The sequence below is a fragment of the Coregonus clupeaformis genome, chromosome 18 (genome assembly GCF_020615455.1).
Source record: "Coregonus clupeaformis isolate EN_2021a chromosome 18, ASM2061545v1, whole genome shotgun sequence".
In the NCBI taxonomy this organism is placed as follows: Eukaryota; Metazoa; Chordata; class Actinopteri; order Salmoniformes; family Salmonidae; genus Coregonus; species Coregonus clupeaformis.
The window spans coordinates 52,541,451-52,557,695 of NC_059209.1; the positions used below are offsets into that span (position 1 = coordinate 52,541,451).

Below are 16,245 nucleotides of genomic sequence, written 5' to 3' on the forward strand. Positions count from 1 at the left end.
ATGATATCATCGGTAGGACTGGTGGAGTTATGTCGCACATGCAGCTAACAAAAACATATGGAAATGTCTGCTCTACCCAAAATTACAACCAAATAATTGCAGCATTACCGCAAAAATGGAAGAGGAAAGTGGAAGGGGGAAAAAGTAAGGAACTTGTCTGTCGGCCCTGCATTAAAGAACATAATTGGTTAAAGAAAACTGTGATAAATAAAAAAGTATACCAGTTTCATTTAAGGACCAAAGGATTGACAGCCGTCCCATATAGATTGCAAAATAGTTGGGAAGAGATTTTTGACGTACCGATCCCATGGCATAGTGTTTCTGAACTGATACGCAAAACGACGCCGGAATCAAAACTTAGAATTTTTCAATTTAAATTATTATATAAAATTCTTGCTACCAATAGAATGTTATTTATATGGAGATACAATCTTCCCAGCTCTGCAGATTTTGCTGCGAAGAGACAGAATCATTAGATCATTTGTTTTGGTACTGTCCATTTGTAGCTTGTTTTTGGACAGGAATGGCTAAAGGATTGCAATATTTACCTGGAGCTAACCCTGCAGATAGCATTACTGGGTGATCTGAAAAGTCATAGTCAATCGATCAATAATATAATAATACTTTTAGCCCAAAAAAATATTTTCAATTCACAATCTGTAGAAACAATGAGAATAGAAAGGTTCTATTCTTTTTGTAAAACATCACAGTACAGTTGAAAAATATATGGCAAATAGAAATCCAATATGGATGTTGTTAAGAGATAGATGGGTGGTGTTGAATGGAGTTGAAGGATGGGACTAATAACAACTAACAACAACTAATAACAACAAGATAACTCATGTAAAGCATACTGTGTCCATAATAAGTATATAGGTTATAGGTTGAGAGCTTTTGTGAAAGAGCACAGTTAGAAAGATATGGCAGATAGAAGCAAACCGGATGGACATCATGAAAATGATCGGAGAGGTTGAGGGTAGAGGAAGTTCAGGAGTAAAAACAAACAAAATATATTTATTGTGTCCATAAAATGTATATAGTATGTATAAGATGGAAGTAGAGGCCTAAGCGTTGTTGTTCACCAGTTTACTCCAATTAGGGAAGGGGTGGTGGGGTTGGAAAGTAATAAAGGGAAATATATATTTTTTAAGGATATGTATGTGAATATATGTATGTATGTACAGTTGAAGTCGGATGTTTACATACACCTTAGCCAAATACATTTAAACTCAGTTTTTCACAATTCCTGACATTTAATCCTAGTAAAAATGTCCTGTCTTAGGTCAGTTAGGATGACCACTTTATTTTAAGAATGTGAAATGTCAGAATAATAGTAGAGAGAATGATTTATTTCAGCTTTTATTTCTTTCATCACATTCCCAGTGGGTCAGAAGTTTACATACACTCAATTATTATTTGGTAGCATTGCCTTTAAATTGTTTAATTTGGGTCAAACGTTTCGGGAAGCCTTCCACAAGCTTCCCACAGTAAGTTGGGTGAATTTTGGCCCATTCCTCCTGACAGAGCTGGTTTAACTGAGTCAGGTTTGTAGGCCTCCTTGCTCGCACACGCTTTTTCAGTTCTGCCCACAAATGTTCTATAGGATTGAGGTAAGGGCTTTGTGATGGCCACTCCAATACCTTGACTTTGTTGTCCTTAAGCCATTTTTCCACAACTTTGGAAGTATGCTTGGGGTCATTGTCCATTTGGAAGACCCATTTGTGACCAAGCTTTAACTTCCTGACTGATGTCTTGAGATGTTGCTTCAATATATCCACATAATTTTCCTTCCCCTGATGCCATCTATTTTGTAAAGTGCACCACTCCCTCCTGCAGCAAAGCACCCCCACAGCATGATGCTGCCACCCCCGTGCTTCACGGTTGGGATGGTGTTCTTCGGCTTGCAAGCATCCCCCTTTTTCCTCCAAACATAACAATGGTCATTATGGCCAAACAGTTATATTTTTGTTTCATCAGACCAGAGGACATTTCTCCAAAAAGTACGATCTTTGTCCCCATGTGCAGTTGCAAACCGTAGTCTGTTTTTTTTTATGGCAGTTTTGGAGCAGTGGCTTCTTCCTTGCTGAGCTGCCTTTCAGGTTATGTCGATATAGGACTCGTTTTACTGTGGATATAGATACTTTTGTACCTGTTCCTCCAGCATCTTCACAAGGTCCTTTGCTGTTGTTCTGGGATTGATTTGCACTTTTCGCACCAAAGTACGTTCATCTCTAGGAGACAGAACGCGTCTCCTTCCTGAGCGGTTTGACGGCTGCGTGGTCCCATGGTGTTTATACTTGCATACTATTGTTTGTACAGATGAACGTGGTACCTTCAGGCGTTTGGAAATTGCTCCCAAGGATGAACCAGACTTGTGGAGGTCTACAATTTTTTTTCTGAGGTCTTGGCTGATTTCTTTTGATTTTCCCATGATGTCAAGCAAAGAGGCACTGAGTTTGAAGGTAGGCCTTGAAATATATCCACAGGTACACCTCCAATTGACTCAAATGATATCAATTAGCCTATCAGAAGCTTCTAAAGCCATGACATCATTTTCTGGAATTTTCCAAGCTGTTTAAAGGCACAATCAACTTAGTGTATGTAAACTTCTGACCCACTGGAATTGTGATACAGTGAATTATAAGTGAAATAATCTGTCTGTAAACAATTGTTGGAAAAATTACTTGTGTCATGCACAAAGTAGATGTCCTAACCGACTTGCCAAAACTATAGTTTGTTAACAAGACATTTGTTGAAAAACAAGTTTTAATGACTCCAACCTAAATGTATGTAAACTTCCGACTTCAACTGTATGTGTGTATGTATATATATATAAGAAAGAAAAACATATGGGGGATTGGAAGTGATGCAGACAATTACATTGATGGAAGTTACAATCTATCTGCAATATTAAAGTGGATCTACCCCCTAAACTTTTTTTATAAAAATAATAATAAATTACAGCAAACTTTCCAGGACATAGACATGTCTTATATGGGCAGAAAGCTTCAATTATTGTTCATCTAACTGCACTGTCCAATTTACAGTAGCTATTACAGTGAAAAAATACCATGCTATTGTTTGAAGAGAGTGCACAACAACAAAAAACGTATCACGGCAACTGGTTTGATACATTCACCTCTGAAGGTAAATAATGTTCTTACATTCAGTAATCTTGCTCTGATTTGTCATCCTAAGGGTCCCAGAGATTAAATGTAGCATAGTTTTGTTTGATAAAATCCATTTTTATATTCAAATGTAGGAACTGGGTTCTACAGTTTGAACCCCTGCTGTCTCTGGCTCCACACCCACCCCGCCCGGCCATCTAGATGCGCCTAAACTCCTATATGATATTATGGCCTTTCTCTTGCATTTCAAAGATGATGGAACAGAAAAAATTAATAGAAAACGCATGTATTTTTGTTTGTATTATATTTTACCAGATCTAATGTGTTATATTCTCCTACATTCATTTCACATTTCCACAAACTTCAAAGTGTTTCCTTTCAAATGGTATCAAGAATATGCATATCCTTGCTTCAGGTCCTGAGCTACAGGCAGTTAGATTTGGGTATGTCATTTTAGGCGAAAATTGAAAAAAAGGGTGCGATCCTTAAGAGGTTAATGTAACTGAGCCTTGTTTTTATGTTGGAATAAATAATTCAAATCAAATAGTGTTTGTGTATGATGTGTATGAAGTGTGGTGTATGTAGGCTATGAGTGTAGTGTTAAGTACGTAACTGGCTTTGTGCCACATGGTCAGGCAAATGATAGTATATAGGAACAGGAACACAAAAGAAGCATCTTGCTTTTCTTTGCTTCCTTTCCTCTTTTCCTCCCTTCCTTTCTGCCCATATTTCTTCTGGTGTCCTTTCCATTATGAGGTGTACCACCTGCGACCCTGACATTTTCATTTCATTTTCCAAGTCTGGCTCCCCCCTCCCCTCTCCTCCCCTCCTCTAGCGCACCTCTCCCTTTCCTCTCTACTCCTATCCTCCTCTCCCCACATCCTGTCCTCTTCTCCTCTGTCCCCCCCTCTCTATCTCCCTCCGTCTATCGCTCTCTCTCTCCCTCCCCGCTCTCCTGTTTTCTAGGGCTGCTCCTGTCTTCCTCCTGAAAGTGAATGAAAACAAAAGAAAGAAACCAAGATGGCGTGAGAGAGAGAGAGCGAGAGCGAGAGAGAGATAAAACAAAAAGAACAAGTGAAGTCACTCTTTTGGAATGCACCTCATTCTTTCTCTCTTGCTCTTCTCTCTCTCATCATGTTTAAAAGAGCCTTTATCCTCTGCTCGCTCATGAATTACACGTGAGCAGCACCTCTCTCTCTCTCTTCCCCCTCCTTTGCTCCCCACATCCCCTCTCTCTGCCTCTATCCCTCACTCTCTGCCTCTGTCTTTCTCTGCTCCCCGAGATGGTGTAGTTCAGGTCATATCCTGTGTGGTTGGAGGATAACTGGCTTACTTTCTGTTCTGTTGATCTCACTCATCTGTTTATGGAGAGAAAATGTCAACAACTCATTCATATAATGACCCTTAGACACACACCCTTTCACAGCGGATTAAATAACCTATCATAATTTCCAATAAAGGTCTGGGATGTAGTTTTGCCGTTGTATCTATCTACGCTCATGGACAAGAACTGGGATATCTCACAGCATACTGCATATTTGTGTGTGTGTGCATGCGTTAATGTGTGCTTATGTCTCTGTGTATCAGTTGGGGAAGGGTCCAATTGAGTTATATTGATTGCTATTTGCCCTCTGAACACCTGCTAAAACATGCACGAACGCACACCAGTGAATAGAATATTGAGCTCCAGGTGTTTGAACAGTATTAGTAATGCATATGTAGTGTTTAGAGTGGCCCAGAGGTGCATTCATATGGAGATATCTGCTTTAACATACCCAATTTAACCAGCTGCCCCGTCTCTCTCTCTCTCTCTCTCTCTCTCTCTCTCTCTCTCTCTCTCTCTCTCTCTCTCTCTGTCACTATTCTTTTCTCTCTACCCCTTTTATTCCTTTCATTTCAAGGTGCTTTATTGGCATGGAAAACATATGTTTACATTGCCAAAGCAAGTGAAATAGATAAACAAAAGTGATATAAACAAAAAGTGAACAGTAAATATTACACTCACACAAGTTCCAAAAGAATAAAGTCATTTCAAATGTCATTTTGTCTATGTACAGTGTTGTGTCTACAGACAGTGTTGTGTCTATGTACAGTGTTGTGTCTATGTACAGTGTGGTGTCTATGTACAGTGGGTTGTATTTACAGTGGTCTTTGTTCTTCACTGGTTGCCCTTTTCTTGTGGCAACAAGTCACAAATCTTGCTGCTAAAGATGGCACACTGTGGTATTTCACCCAGTAGATATGGGAGTTTATCAAAATGTGATTTGTTTTCTAATTCTTTGTGGGTCTGTGTAATCTGAGGGAAATATGTGTCTCTAATATGGTCATACATTTGGCAGGAAGTTAGGAAGTGCATTTTGTGGGCAGTGTGCACATAGCCTGTCTTCTCCTGAGAGCCAGGTCTGCCTACGGCGGACCTTTCTCTCTCTCCCGCTTTTCCTTTCTCCCTTATTTCACGCTCTCTCTCTCTTTCTCTTTCTCTCCCACTCTTGTTTTCTCTCTCTCTTGCCTGCTCCAGTCTTCACAAAGCTGCCTCCCTCCCTCTCTCATGAGCTGCTCTCCGTCCCACAACATCACAACATCCATCTATTAGGATTGTCTGTTTCTGTAGTCAGAGCAGATATGAGAGGAAGAGATGAACGGCGATGATGATGGTGATTGGAGCTCATTGTCTGGCTGCCAGTGGAGGTGTGTGTGACTCTTATCATATGTCAGAGAGAAAATGTGTCTGTGTGTCAGTAATGATATGTATGCTCTGGGCTCTGGTTTGATCAGCACTGTCTGAGGTGTCGTCTGCTCACCATTGTCTGAGGGGAAGAGAGGAGGGAGGGAGATAGAGAGGGGGAATGGGGCAGATGAGAGGGTAAGGAGGGAGGGAGGCAGATAGGAGGGGGGGACTGCTCTTTTCCTTGACAGTGGCATAGTGGGAGGCAGCTCTGATCATGCTTTTGTTAGAGGTGTGTGTGTGTGTACATTGTTAGAAACATCTCACATTGTTAAAAACATTGTGAGCCTAGTGCAGGTGCTGTCTGACTAGCCAGCCACACACACACATTGTTTGTCTGTCTCTGTGCTGAACAAAGGCTGAGAGGAGTGACTGTCCCCGCTCTCTACACAGATGCCAGCAGGAACTAAGGAAAAGAGGAAAAGCATGCGTGTCGAAGCGTCAGTCTTTCTCTGTTCTTTTTCGTACGCACGCACACACTCAGACATACAAACACACACAGAAGCGTAATCAGTGGTGTAAAGTCCTTAAGTAAAAATACTTTGAAGTACTACTTAAGTCGTTTTTTGGGGTATTTTTACTTTACTATTTATATTTTTTTACTATTACTCCATTACATTCCTAATCAAAATATGTACTTTTTACTCCCATACATTTTCCCTGACAAAAGTACTCATTACATTTAGAATGCTCAGGCACGACAGCAATATGTTTCAATTCACACACCTATCACTATAATGCGTTGTCATCCCTACTGCCTCTGATCTGGCAGACTCACTAAACACAGATACTGCGTTTGTAAATTATGTCTGAGTGTTGCAGTGTGCCCCTGTCTGTCGGTAATTATACTTTTTTTAAACTAGAAAATGGTTCCCTTTGTTTTGCTTAATATAAGGAATTTGATGTATAGCATTTACTTGTATGACAACTGAGTACTTTTTCCACCACTGAGCGTAAGTTTGTTTTAGTTACACAGTCAAGGCTCAATGCTATCAAACCCGCAGTGCAGTGTTCTTCCAGTACTTATGTTTGTTTGGGTGCATGTTTGTGTGTCATGCAAACATGCACACATTTCCAGTAACTGAGCAGCAGTACTCTCACACAGGCATAGCCCTAACTACACATATGGCAATTCAATACCACACATGTAACTGGTGTGAAATGGCTAGCTAGTTAACGATGCGCACTAGTAGCATTTCAATCGGTGACGTCACTCGCTCTGAGACCTTGAAGTAGTTGTTTCCCTTGCTCTGCAAGGGCCGCGGCTTTTGTGGAGCGACGGGTAACGGTGCTTCGAGGGTGACTGTTGTCGATGTGTGCAGAGGGTCCCTGGTTCAAGCCCAGGGGGCGAGGAGAGGGATGGAAGCAACACTGTTACACACACATACACGAACAACACAACGACTCTGCAATTGATCTTCCCCGTCTCACCCCCCTGAGCAATTATTTCCCTAATTATTCAGAATCCATCATAAGCTCTGCATGTAGATCTGGCTGAGAAAGCAAATATCACACAGTAACTTATAGGTTCTTTATATGACAGGCTGACAGAGTGGCCAAGCAGCAGTGTGTTTGTGTGTAAGAGACACAATTCTACCACACACACACACCCTGCTGCTTGGCCACTGTCAGCCTGTCATATTTAAAAAGCCATTAAAGGTGCTCCCAAGAACCTGGCTCACATTAATGATGTCACTGTGCACAGCGGCTCATGTTAATGATGTAAAAGCAGTCGCCATGAATTTGTGTGTGTGTGTGTGAAGGGGAGGTGGGCAGGGATTAATCTGTGACACGGCATGGCCTTGATGCACAGTTCTGTATGAATGGATGGGGGGAAGGGGGGAAGATGGAGAGAGTAAGAGAAGAACGGGAGGAGGAGAGTGTCTCTCTGTCATTTTTGTCGCCAGTGTTTTTCCTCACGCTGCCCTGTGCCATGAGTTCTCACAGTGTAGTATACACAGACAGGATTAGACCTCAGGATTAGACCCCGAACATTGCTCCAACCGGGATTACAGCTGGCAGATGGGGGGAGCAGGGAGGAGAGAGAGAGTGGATGGGGGAGAGAGGGGTCCCCGCACACTACTGCACCTTGCACCAACATTTATATAAATAAGATAAAATCAGATCCAATCTATATTTGTGTAGTGCAATTGATTAAGTTATTTGTGACAGAACGCTAAGCAAAGGTGTGAGGAGTAGGGAGCTATCATTCCTTTATGATGTTTAATGTCAGAAACTACACTGCTCTGAGGAGAGGAGAGAGGTCAGGTTACCATGTGGCCGTAGAGGAAGGGTGTCTGTGTGTTGCATTGCTGACTCCAGTGTTACGGCTCTTCAAGTTTGCAGTGTGTTTATTAGTGTGAGCTAACAGTATTTAGAATGATTTTATACCCTGATGTATGAGGACAAGGTTAGAGAGGGACTTTATGGAAATGGTTTAATAGCTGGACTTTTTATCTCTCTTCCTCCCCTACTCTCTCATTAACTCTCTCATTCTCTCCCTCATTCTCTCTCTCTCTCTCTCCCTCATTCTCTCTCTCTCTCTCATTCTCTCTCTCTCTCTCTCCCTCATTCTCTCTCTCTCTCTCTCTCTCTCTCTCTCTCTCTCTCCCTCATTCTCTCTCTCTCTCTCTCTCTCATTCTCTCTCTCTCTTTCGCTCACTCTCTGTCTCCCTCTCTCTCTGTCATTCTGTCTCTCTCTCTATTTACATTTACATTTAAGGGGCTTTATTGGCATGGGAAACATATGTTTACATTGCCAAAACAAGTGAAATAGACTATAACAAATGAAGAGTAAACATTAAACTCACAAAAGTTCCAAAAGAATAAAGACATTTCAAATGTCATTATACAGTGTTGGATGTCTCTCTCTCTCTCTCTCTCTCTCTCTCTGTCTCTCTCTCTCTCTCTGTCTTTCTCTGTCACTCTCTCTCTCTCCCCCCCCTCTCTCTCTCTCTCTCGACCCTAGGCCAGTAGGGGAACTCTGTGTGTACAGTGGCTTGTGAAAGTATTCACCCCCCTTGGCATTTTCCTTTTTTGTTGCCTTACAACCTGGAATTAAAATGGATTTTGGTTTTTTTTGTATCATTTGTGGTCCTCTGTAGCTCAGCTGGTAGAGCACGGCGCTTGTAACACCAGGGTAGTGGGTTCGATCCCCGGGACCACCCATACACAAAAAAAAAATGTATGCACGCATGACTGTAAGTCGCTTTGGATAAAAGCGGCTGCTAAATTGCATATTATTTATTTGATTTACACGACATGCCTACCACTTTGAAGATGCAAAATATTTTTTTTGTGAAACAAACAAGAAATAAGACCAAAAAAACAGAACTTGAGCGTGCATAACTATTCACCCCCCCCAAAGTCAATACTTTGTAGAACCACCTTTTGCAGCAATTACAGCTGCAAGTCTTTTGGGGTATGTCTCTTTAAGCTTGGCACATCTAGCCACTGGGATTTTTGCCCATTCTTCAAGGCAAAACTGCTCCAGCTCCTTCAAGTTGGATGGGTTCCGCTGGTGTACAGCAATCTTTAAGTCATACCACAGATTCTCAATTGGATTGAGGTTTGGGCTTTGACTAGGCCATTCCAAGACATTTAAATATTTCCCCTTAAACCACTCGAGTGTTGCTTTAGCAGTATGCTTAGGGTCATTGTCCTGCTGGAAGGTGAACCTCCGTCCCAGTCTCAAATCTCTGGAAGACTGAAACATGTTTCCCTCAAGAATTTCCCTGTATTTAGCACCATCCATCATTCCTTCAATTCTGACCAATTTTCCAGTCCCTGCCGATGAAAAACATCCCCACAGCATGATGCTGCCACCACCATGCTTCACTGTGGGGATGGTGTTCTCGGGTGATGAGAGGTGTTGTGTTTGCGCCAGACATAGCATTTTCCTTGATGGCCAAAAACCTCAATTTTAGTCTCATCTGACCAGAGTACCTTCTTCCATATGTTTGGGGAGTCTCCCACATGCATTTTGGTGAACACCAAACGTGTTAGCTTATTTTTTTCTTTAAGCAATGGCTTTTTTCTGGCCACTCTTCCGTAAAGCCCAGCTCTGTGGAGTGTACGGCTTAAAGTGGTCCTATGGACAGATACTTCAATCTCCGCTGTGGAGCTTTGCAGCTCCTTCAGGGTTATCTTTGGTCTCTTTGTTGCCTCTCTGATTAATGCCCTCCTTGCCTGGTCCTTGAGTTTTGGTGGGCGGCCCACTCTTGGCAGGTTTGTTGTGGATTTAATGGTGCTCTGTGGGATTTTTTTATAACCCAACCCTGATATGTACTTCTCCACAACTTTGTCCCTGACCTGTTTGGAGAGTTCCTTGGTCTTCATGGTGCCGCTTGCTTGGTGGTGCCCCTTGCTTAGTGGTGTTGCAGACTCTGGGGCCTTTCAGAAGAGGTGTATATATACTGAGATCTTGTGACACAGGTGGTCTTTATTCAACTAATTATGTGACTTCTGAAGGTAATTGGTTGCACCAGATCTTATTTAGGGGCTTCATAGGAAAGGGGGTGAATAAATTTTTTTCATTTCAATTTTCATTTCACTTCACCAATTTGGACTATTTTGTGTATGTCCATTATATGAAATCTAAATAAAAATCCATTGAAATTACAGGTTGTAATGCAACAAAATAGGAAAAACGCCAAGGGGGATGAATACTTTTGCAAGGCACTGTATGCGCAGGCAGTGTTTTTGTGTGAGGTGTGTTTGTGTCTTAAACAAAGCTTCTCCCATCCAGATGAGTCTCTCTGTGTCACTGGGATTAGCATATGTAATAGGCCAGGAGGAGTGTGTGTGTGGGTCCTGCAGTCTGAGACTAATGACGTTCTAACCCCCTCTTTGTCTTGAGACAAGGCAGTGCTTGTGGCAATATTCCTCTGGGTCACGCACACACACACAGACACACACAGACACACACACACAAACTCACACTTGTGCTGATCGTGTGAATGAGGACCACTTAGATGCTGAGGGGACAGTTGTATCCGTAGGTGTGTGTGTGTCCGTGCTGTGTGTGTGTGTCTGTGCTGTGGGTGTGTGTGTGTGTGTGTCCGTTCTGGGTGTGGGTGTGTGTGTGTCCGTTCTGGGTGTGGATGTGTGTGTGTCTGTGCTGGGTGTGGGTGCGTGTGTGGGTGTCCGTGCTGTGTGTGGGTGACAGCTGTGTACAGTGAGGGGAAAAAAGTACCTGTATAAAAGACACCTGGGGGCCAGAAATCTTTCTGATTGAGAGGGGGTCAAATACTTATTTCCCTCATTAAAATGCAAATCAATTTATAACATTTTTGACATGCGTTTTTCTGGATTTTTTTGTTTTTTTGTTGCTCTCACTGTTCAAATAAACCTACCATTAAAATTATAGACTGATCATTTCTTTGTCAGTGGGCAAACGTACAAAATCAGCAGGGGATCAAATACTTTTTTCCCCTCACTGTATATGCTGAGGGTCCTTCATTGAGATGCATTGAAAATGTTGGGCATGCATGTCTGACCCCCTCATCAGATCACCCTTCACAGATGAATGGCAAGGGGTGTGTGTGGTGTGTTTGACGGGAAGTGTTAATACATTTGAACACTCAGGTGATATAATCTACATAAGGGAATACCTAAACTGAACACATTCAACTGAAATGTGTCTTCCGCATTTAACCCAACCCCTCTGAATCAGAGAGGTGCGGAGGGCTACCTTAATCGACATTCATGGCGCCCGGGTTTAACAGTGGGTTAACTGCCTTGCTCAGGGGCAGAACGACTGATTTTTACTTTGTCAGAAATGTGCAAACGCACCTTGTTCAGTGAGTGTTTTTTTTTTTACGAGAGAACAATTTAGCTCTTTGTATCTGTGTGTGTGTTGTGTTTAAGTTATCATTCATGTCACAGAGTTCTACACAGACAAACAGGCGCCAAAAATATCATTCATGTCACATAGTTCTACACAGACAAACAGGCGCCGAAAATATCAGTGCAAACAGATTTGGACAAACAGAGATGTATACACTCACTGTCTCATTCACACACTCTGTCACGTTCGCACGCATGCACACAGTGATTATACAGTAAGGCTGCAGTAGGAAGCTGTTGGTTCTAGTGGGTTGTCTCTTGCCCCAGATGGGTTCTCGGTCTGTACCGAGAAGGCCTGTGCTCCTCCTCACTCTGCCATCCCTCGCTGGTCTCTGTGCCATCTCTCCTTGCTTCCCCTCTCCATGGCTTGGCTTGTGTCTGGGTGCTGCCATACTGTTCGGCCGCGTCTGTAAGTGTGTGTGTGTGTGTGTGTACACGTTTTCCTATACTTGTACCAGAAGTCCTCACAAGAATAGTAAAGCAAAAAAAACATTTTGCTGGTCCTCACTTGTAAAAAGTATATTTTAGGGTTAAGGTTAGGGTTATGGGTTAGGGAAAATAGGTTTTTAAATGGGAATCAATTGTTGGTCCCCAAAAAGTCCTCACAAATGTGTGTGCGCACGTGTGTTTTAATCAATGTTGTGCTCATTTAGCAGAGAATATTAATTTAAATCATGGATTATACATTCAGATGTATTCTCTACACTAGAACATAAAGATGCATATTCTAGATACAGTGCCTTCATAAAGTATTCACATCCTTTGACTTTTTCCACATTTTTTTGTGTTACAGCCTGAATTTCAAATTGATTAATTTAGATTTTTTGTCATCGGCCTACACACAATACCCCATAATGTCAAAGTGGAATTGTGATTTTTGAAATGTTTGAAATGAATTAAAAATGAAAAGCTGAAATGTCTTGAGTCAATAAGTATACAACCCCTTTGTTATGGCAAGCCTAAATAAGTTCAGGAGTAAAGAATCGCATTAAACAAGTTACATAACATTTGGGTCCTCAGATCCTCAAAAAGTTATACTGCTGCACCATCGAGAGCATCCTGACTGGTTGCAACATTGCCTGGTATTGCAACTGCTCAGCCTCGGACCGCAAGGCACTACAGAGGGTAGTGTGTACGGCCCAGTACATCACCGGGGCCAAGCTTCCTGCCATCCAGGACCTCTATACCAGGCGGTGTCAGAGGAAGGCAAGTCATAGACTGTTCTCTCTGCTACCGCATGGCAAGCGGTACCGGAGCGCCAAGTCTAGGTCCAAAAGGCTTCTTAACAGCTTCTACCCCCAAGCCATAAGACACCTGGACAGGCAATCAAATGGCTACCCAGACTATTTTCATTGTGTCCCCCCCCCTCTTTTACGCTACTGCTACTCTCTGTTTACTATGCATAGTCATAGATACAGTGGGGAGAAAAAGTATTTGATACACTGCCGATTTTGCAGGTTTTCCTACTTACAAAGCATGTAGAGGTCTGTAATTTTTATCATAGGTACACTTCAACTGTGAGAGACGGAATCTAACAAAAATCCAGAAAATCACATTGTATGATTTTTAAGTAATTAATTTGCATTTTATTGCATGACATAAGTATTTGATCACCTACCAACCAGTAAGAATTCCGGCTCTCACAGACCTGTTAGTTTTTCTTTAAGAAGCCCTCCTGTTCTCCACTCATTACCTGTATTAACTGCACCTGTTTGAACTCGTTACCTGTATAAAAGACACATGTCCACACACTCAATCAAACAGACTCCAACCTCTCCACAATGGCCAAGACCAGAGAGCTGTGTAAGGACATCAGGGATAAAATTGTAGACCTGCACAAGGCTGGGATGGGCTACAGGACAATAGGCAAGCAGCTTGGTGAAAAGGCAACAACTGTTGACGCAATTATTAGAAAATGGAAGAAGTTCAAGATGACGGTCAATCATCCTCGGTCTGGTTCTCCATCCAAGATCTCACCTCGTGGGGCATCAATGATCATGAGGAAGGTGAGGGATCAGCCCAGAACTACACGGCAGGACCTGGTCAATGATCTGAAGAGAGCTGGGACCACAGTCTCAAAGAAAACCATTAGTAACACACTACGCCGTCATGGATTAAAATCCTGCAGCGCACGCAAGGTCCCCCTGCTCAAGCCAGCGCATGTCCAGGCCCGTATGAAGTTTGCCAATGACCATCTGGATAATCCAGTGGAGGAATGGGAGAAGGTCATGTGGTCTGATGAGACAAAAATAGAGCTTTTTGGTCTAAACTCCAATCGCCGTGTTTGGAGGAAGAAGAAGGATGAGTACAACCCCAAGAACACCATCCCAACCGTGAAGCATGGAGGTGGAAACATCATTCTTTGGGGAATGCTTTTCTGCAAAGGGGACAGGACGACTGCACCGTATTGAGGGGAGGATGGATGGGGGCCATGTATCGCGAGATCTTGGCCAACAACCTCCTTCCCTCAGTAAGAGCATTGAAGATGGGTTGTGGCTGGGTCTTCCAGCACGACAACGACCCGAAACACACAGCCAGGGCAACTAAGGAGTGGCTCCGTAAGAAGTATCTCAAGGTCCTGGAGTGGCCTAGCCAGTCTCCAGACCTGAACCCAATTGAAAATCTTTGGAGGGAGCTGAAAGTCCGTATTGCCCAGCGACAGCCCCGAAACCTGAAGGATCTGGAGAAGGTCTGTATGGAGGAGTGGGCCAAAATCCCTGCTGCAGTGTGTGCAAACCTGGTCAAGACCTACAGGAAACGTATGATCTCTGTAATTGCAAACAAAGGTTTCTGTACCAAATATTAAGTTCTGCTTTTATGATGTATCAAATACTTATGTCATGCAATAAAATGCAAATGAATTACTTAAAAATCATACAATGTGATTTTCTGGATTTTTGTTTTAGATTCCGTCTCTCACAGTTGAAGTGTACCTATGATAAAAATTACAGACCTCTACATGCTTTGTAAGTAGGAAAACCTGCAAAATCGGCAGTGTATCAAATACTTGTTCTCCCCACTGTATATAGCCTCGCTACTGTTATTTTACTGCTTTAATTTTTTGGTTATCTATTGTTTACTTAACACTTATTTCTCTTAAAGCTGCATTGTTGGTTAGGTCTTGTAAGTGAGCATTTCACTGTAAGGTCTACACCTGTTGTATTCGGCGCATGTGACAAATACAATTTGATTTGATTTGATAATAAGTTGCATGGACTTGTTTCGGCCGAGGCTGCTCCTCCTCCTTGTTCGGGCAGGTTTCGGCGGTCGTCGTCCCCGGAGTACTAGCTGCCACCGATCTATGTTTCATGTTCGTTTGGTTTTGTCTTGTTGTTGTACACCTGTGTCTAGTTAGTCCTCATTAGTGTCCTATTTAGTTCTCGTTGTGTCTGTTTGGTGTTGTGTGTGATTGCTCCTCTGTTTGGTGTTCTAAGCTACGTATTCTTCCCTCCGTTGTTTGGAGAGGTTTTCGCACATGTTAGTGCGCCTTTTGTTTGACGCCTGTGTGCGCCTTTATTTCGCCTCCGGGCTTATTGTTCTCGTGTACTACGTGAATAACTCACTAAAGTCTTTTGGACTTAGCTTCTGCGTCCTGCGCTTGATTCCTGCACCACACACACCTTCAGCTCCCCTGACAGAATCACACACCCTAATGAATGGAATCAGCAGGAGCAACAGTCACGCCTGAGTCGCTGGAGGAGCATGTCCGCGGCCAGGATGACCAGATCCGACAACTGGGGACCGCTCTACAGGACGTCATCAACACCCTGCACCGATGGGAGTCCAGAGGGGTACCCACACCTCCACCTACCCTGCCACCCCCATCGGCCGGTCCACCAGTCCCAGGTCCGGAACCCAGTGGGATTCGGCTCGCGCCCCCGAGGGCGTATGACGGAACAGCTGCCGGGTGTCAGGGGTTCCTCCTGCAGGTGGAGCTCTACCTGGCCACTGTACACCCGGTGCCCTCGGGACACGAGAGCGTTTCCGCCCTCATCTCCTGTCTCACGGGCAAGGCGTTGGAATGGGCCAACGCCGAGTGGAGGAGGATGGACGCCACCACCATCTCCTACGCCGAGTTCTCCCCGTCGCTTCAAGGCCGTGTTCGACCATCCACCTGAGGGCAAAGCGGCGGGGAGCGTCTATTCCACCTGAGACAGGGGAGGGGGAGCGCACAGGCGTTCGCGCTGGAGTTCCGGACTCTAGCGGCAGACGCAGGGGTGGAATGAACGGGCCCTCATCGACCATTTTCGATGTAGCCTACGGGAGGACGTTCAACGTGAGTTGGCCTGCAGGGACACCAATTTCACCTTCGACCAGTTGGTCGATATGTCCATCCGTCTGGACACCCTGCTGGCCACCCGTGGACGTCCCGAGTGGGGTCCGTCCATTCCACCCTCCGGCACCTCCGAGCCGAGCCCTATGGAGCTCGGGGGTGCTGGCGCTAGAGAAAGGAGGAGGAGGGGCCCGAGGGGGCCTGTCCCCTGCACCAAGTGCGGTTGTGGAGGGCACACTGCGGCCAGGTGCTGGGGAGGGTTCCCCGAGGGA

At 43.8% G+C, this 16,245-nt stretch overlaps 1 protein-coding gene across 4 annotated transcripts in view; it reads left to right on the forward strand.

The window, feature by feature from the left end:
• Window positions 1-16,245, forward strand: part of LOC121573651 (repulsive guidance molecule B) — a 70,233-nt gene that overhangs the window by 10,995 nt on the left and 42,993 nt on the right. Inside the window, exon 1 of one of the 4 annotated variants that reach the window (XM_041885830.2) lies at window positions 5,677-5,816. The exons of the other annotated variants lie outside the window; for them this stretch is intronic. Within the exon in view, the coding sequence (XP_041741764.1) occupies window positions 5,774-5,816 (43 nt within the window). The 5' untranslated portion in view covers window positions 5,677-5,773. Of the gene's footprint in view, window positions 1-5,676; window positions 5,817-16,245 lie in introns of those variants that run through there. 4 annotated transcript variants of the gene reach the window in all.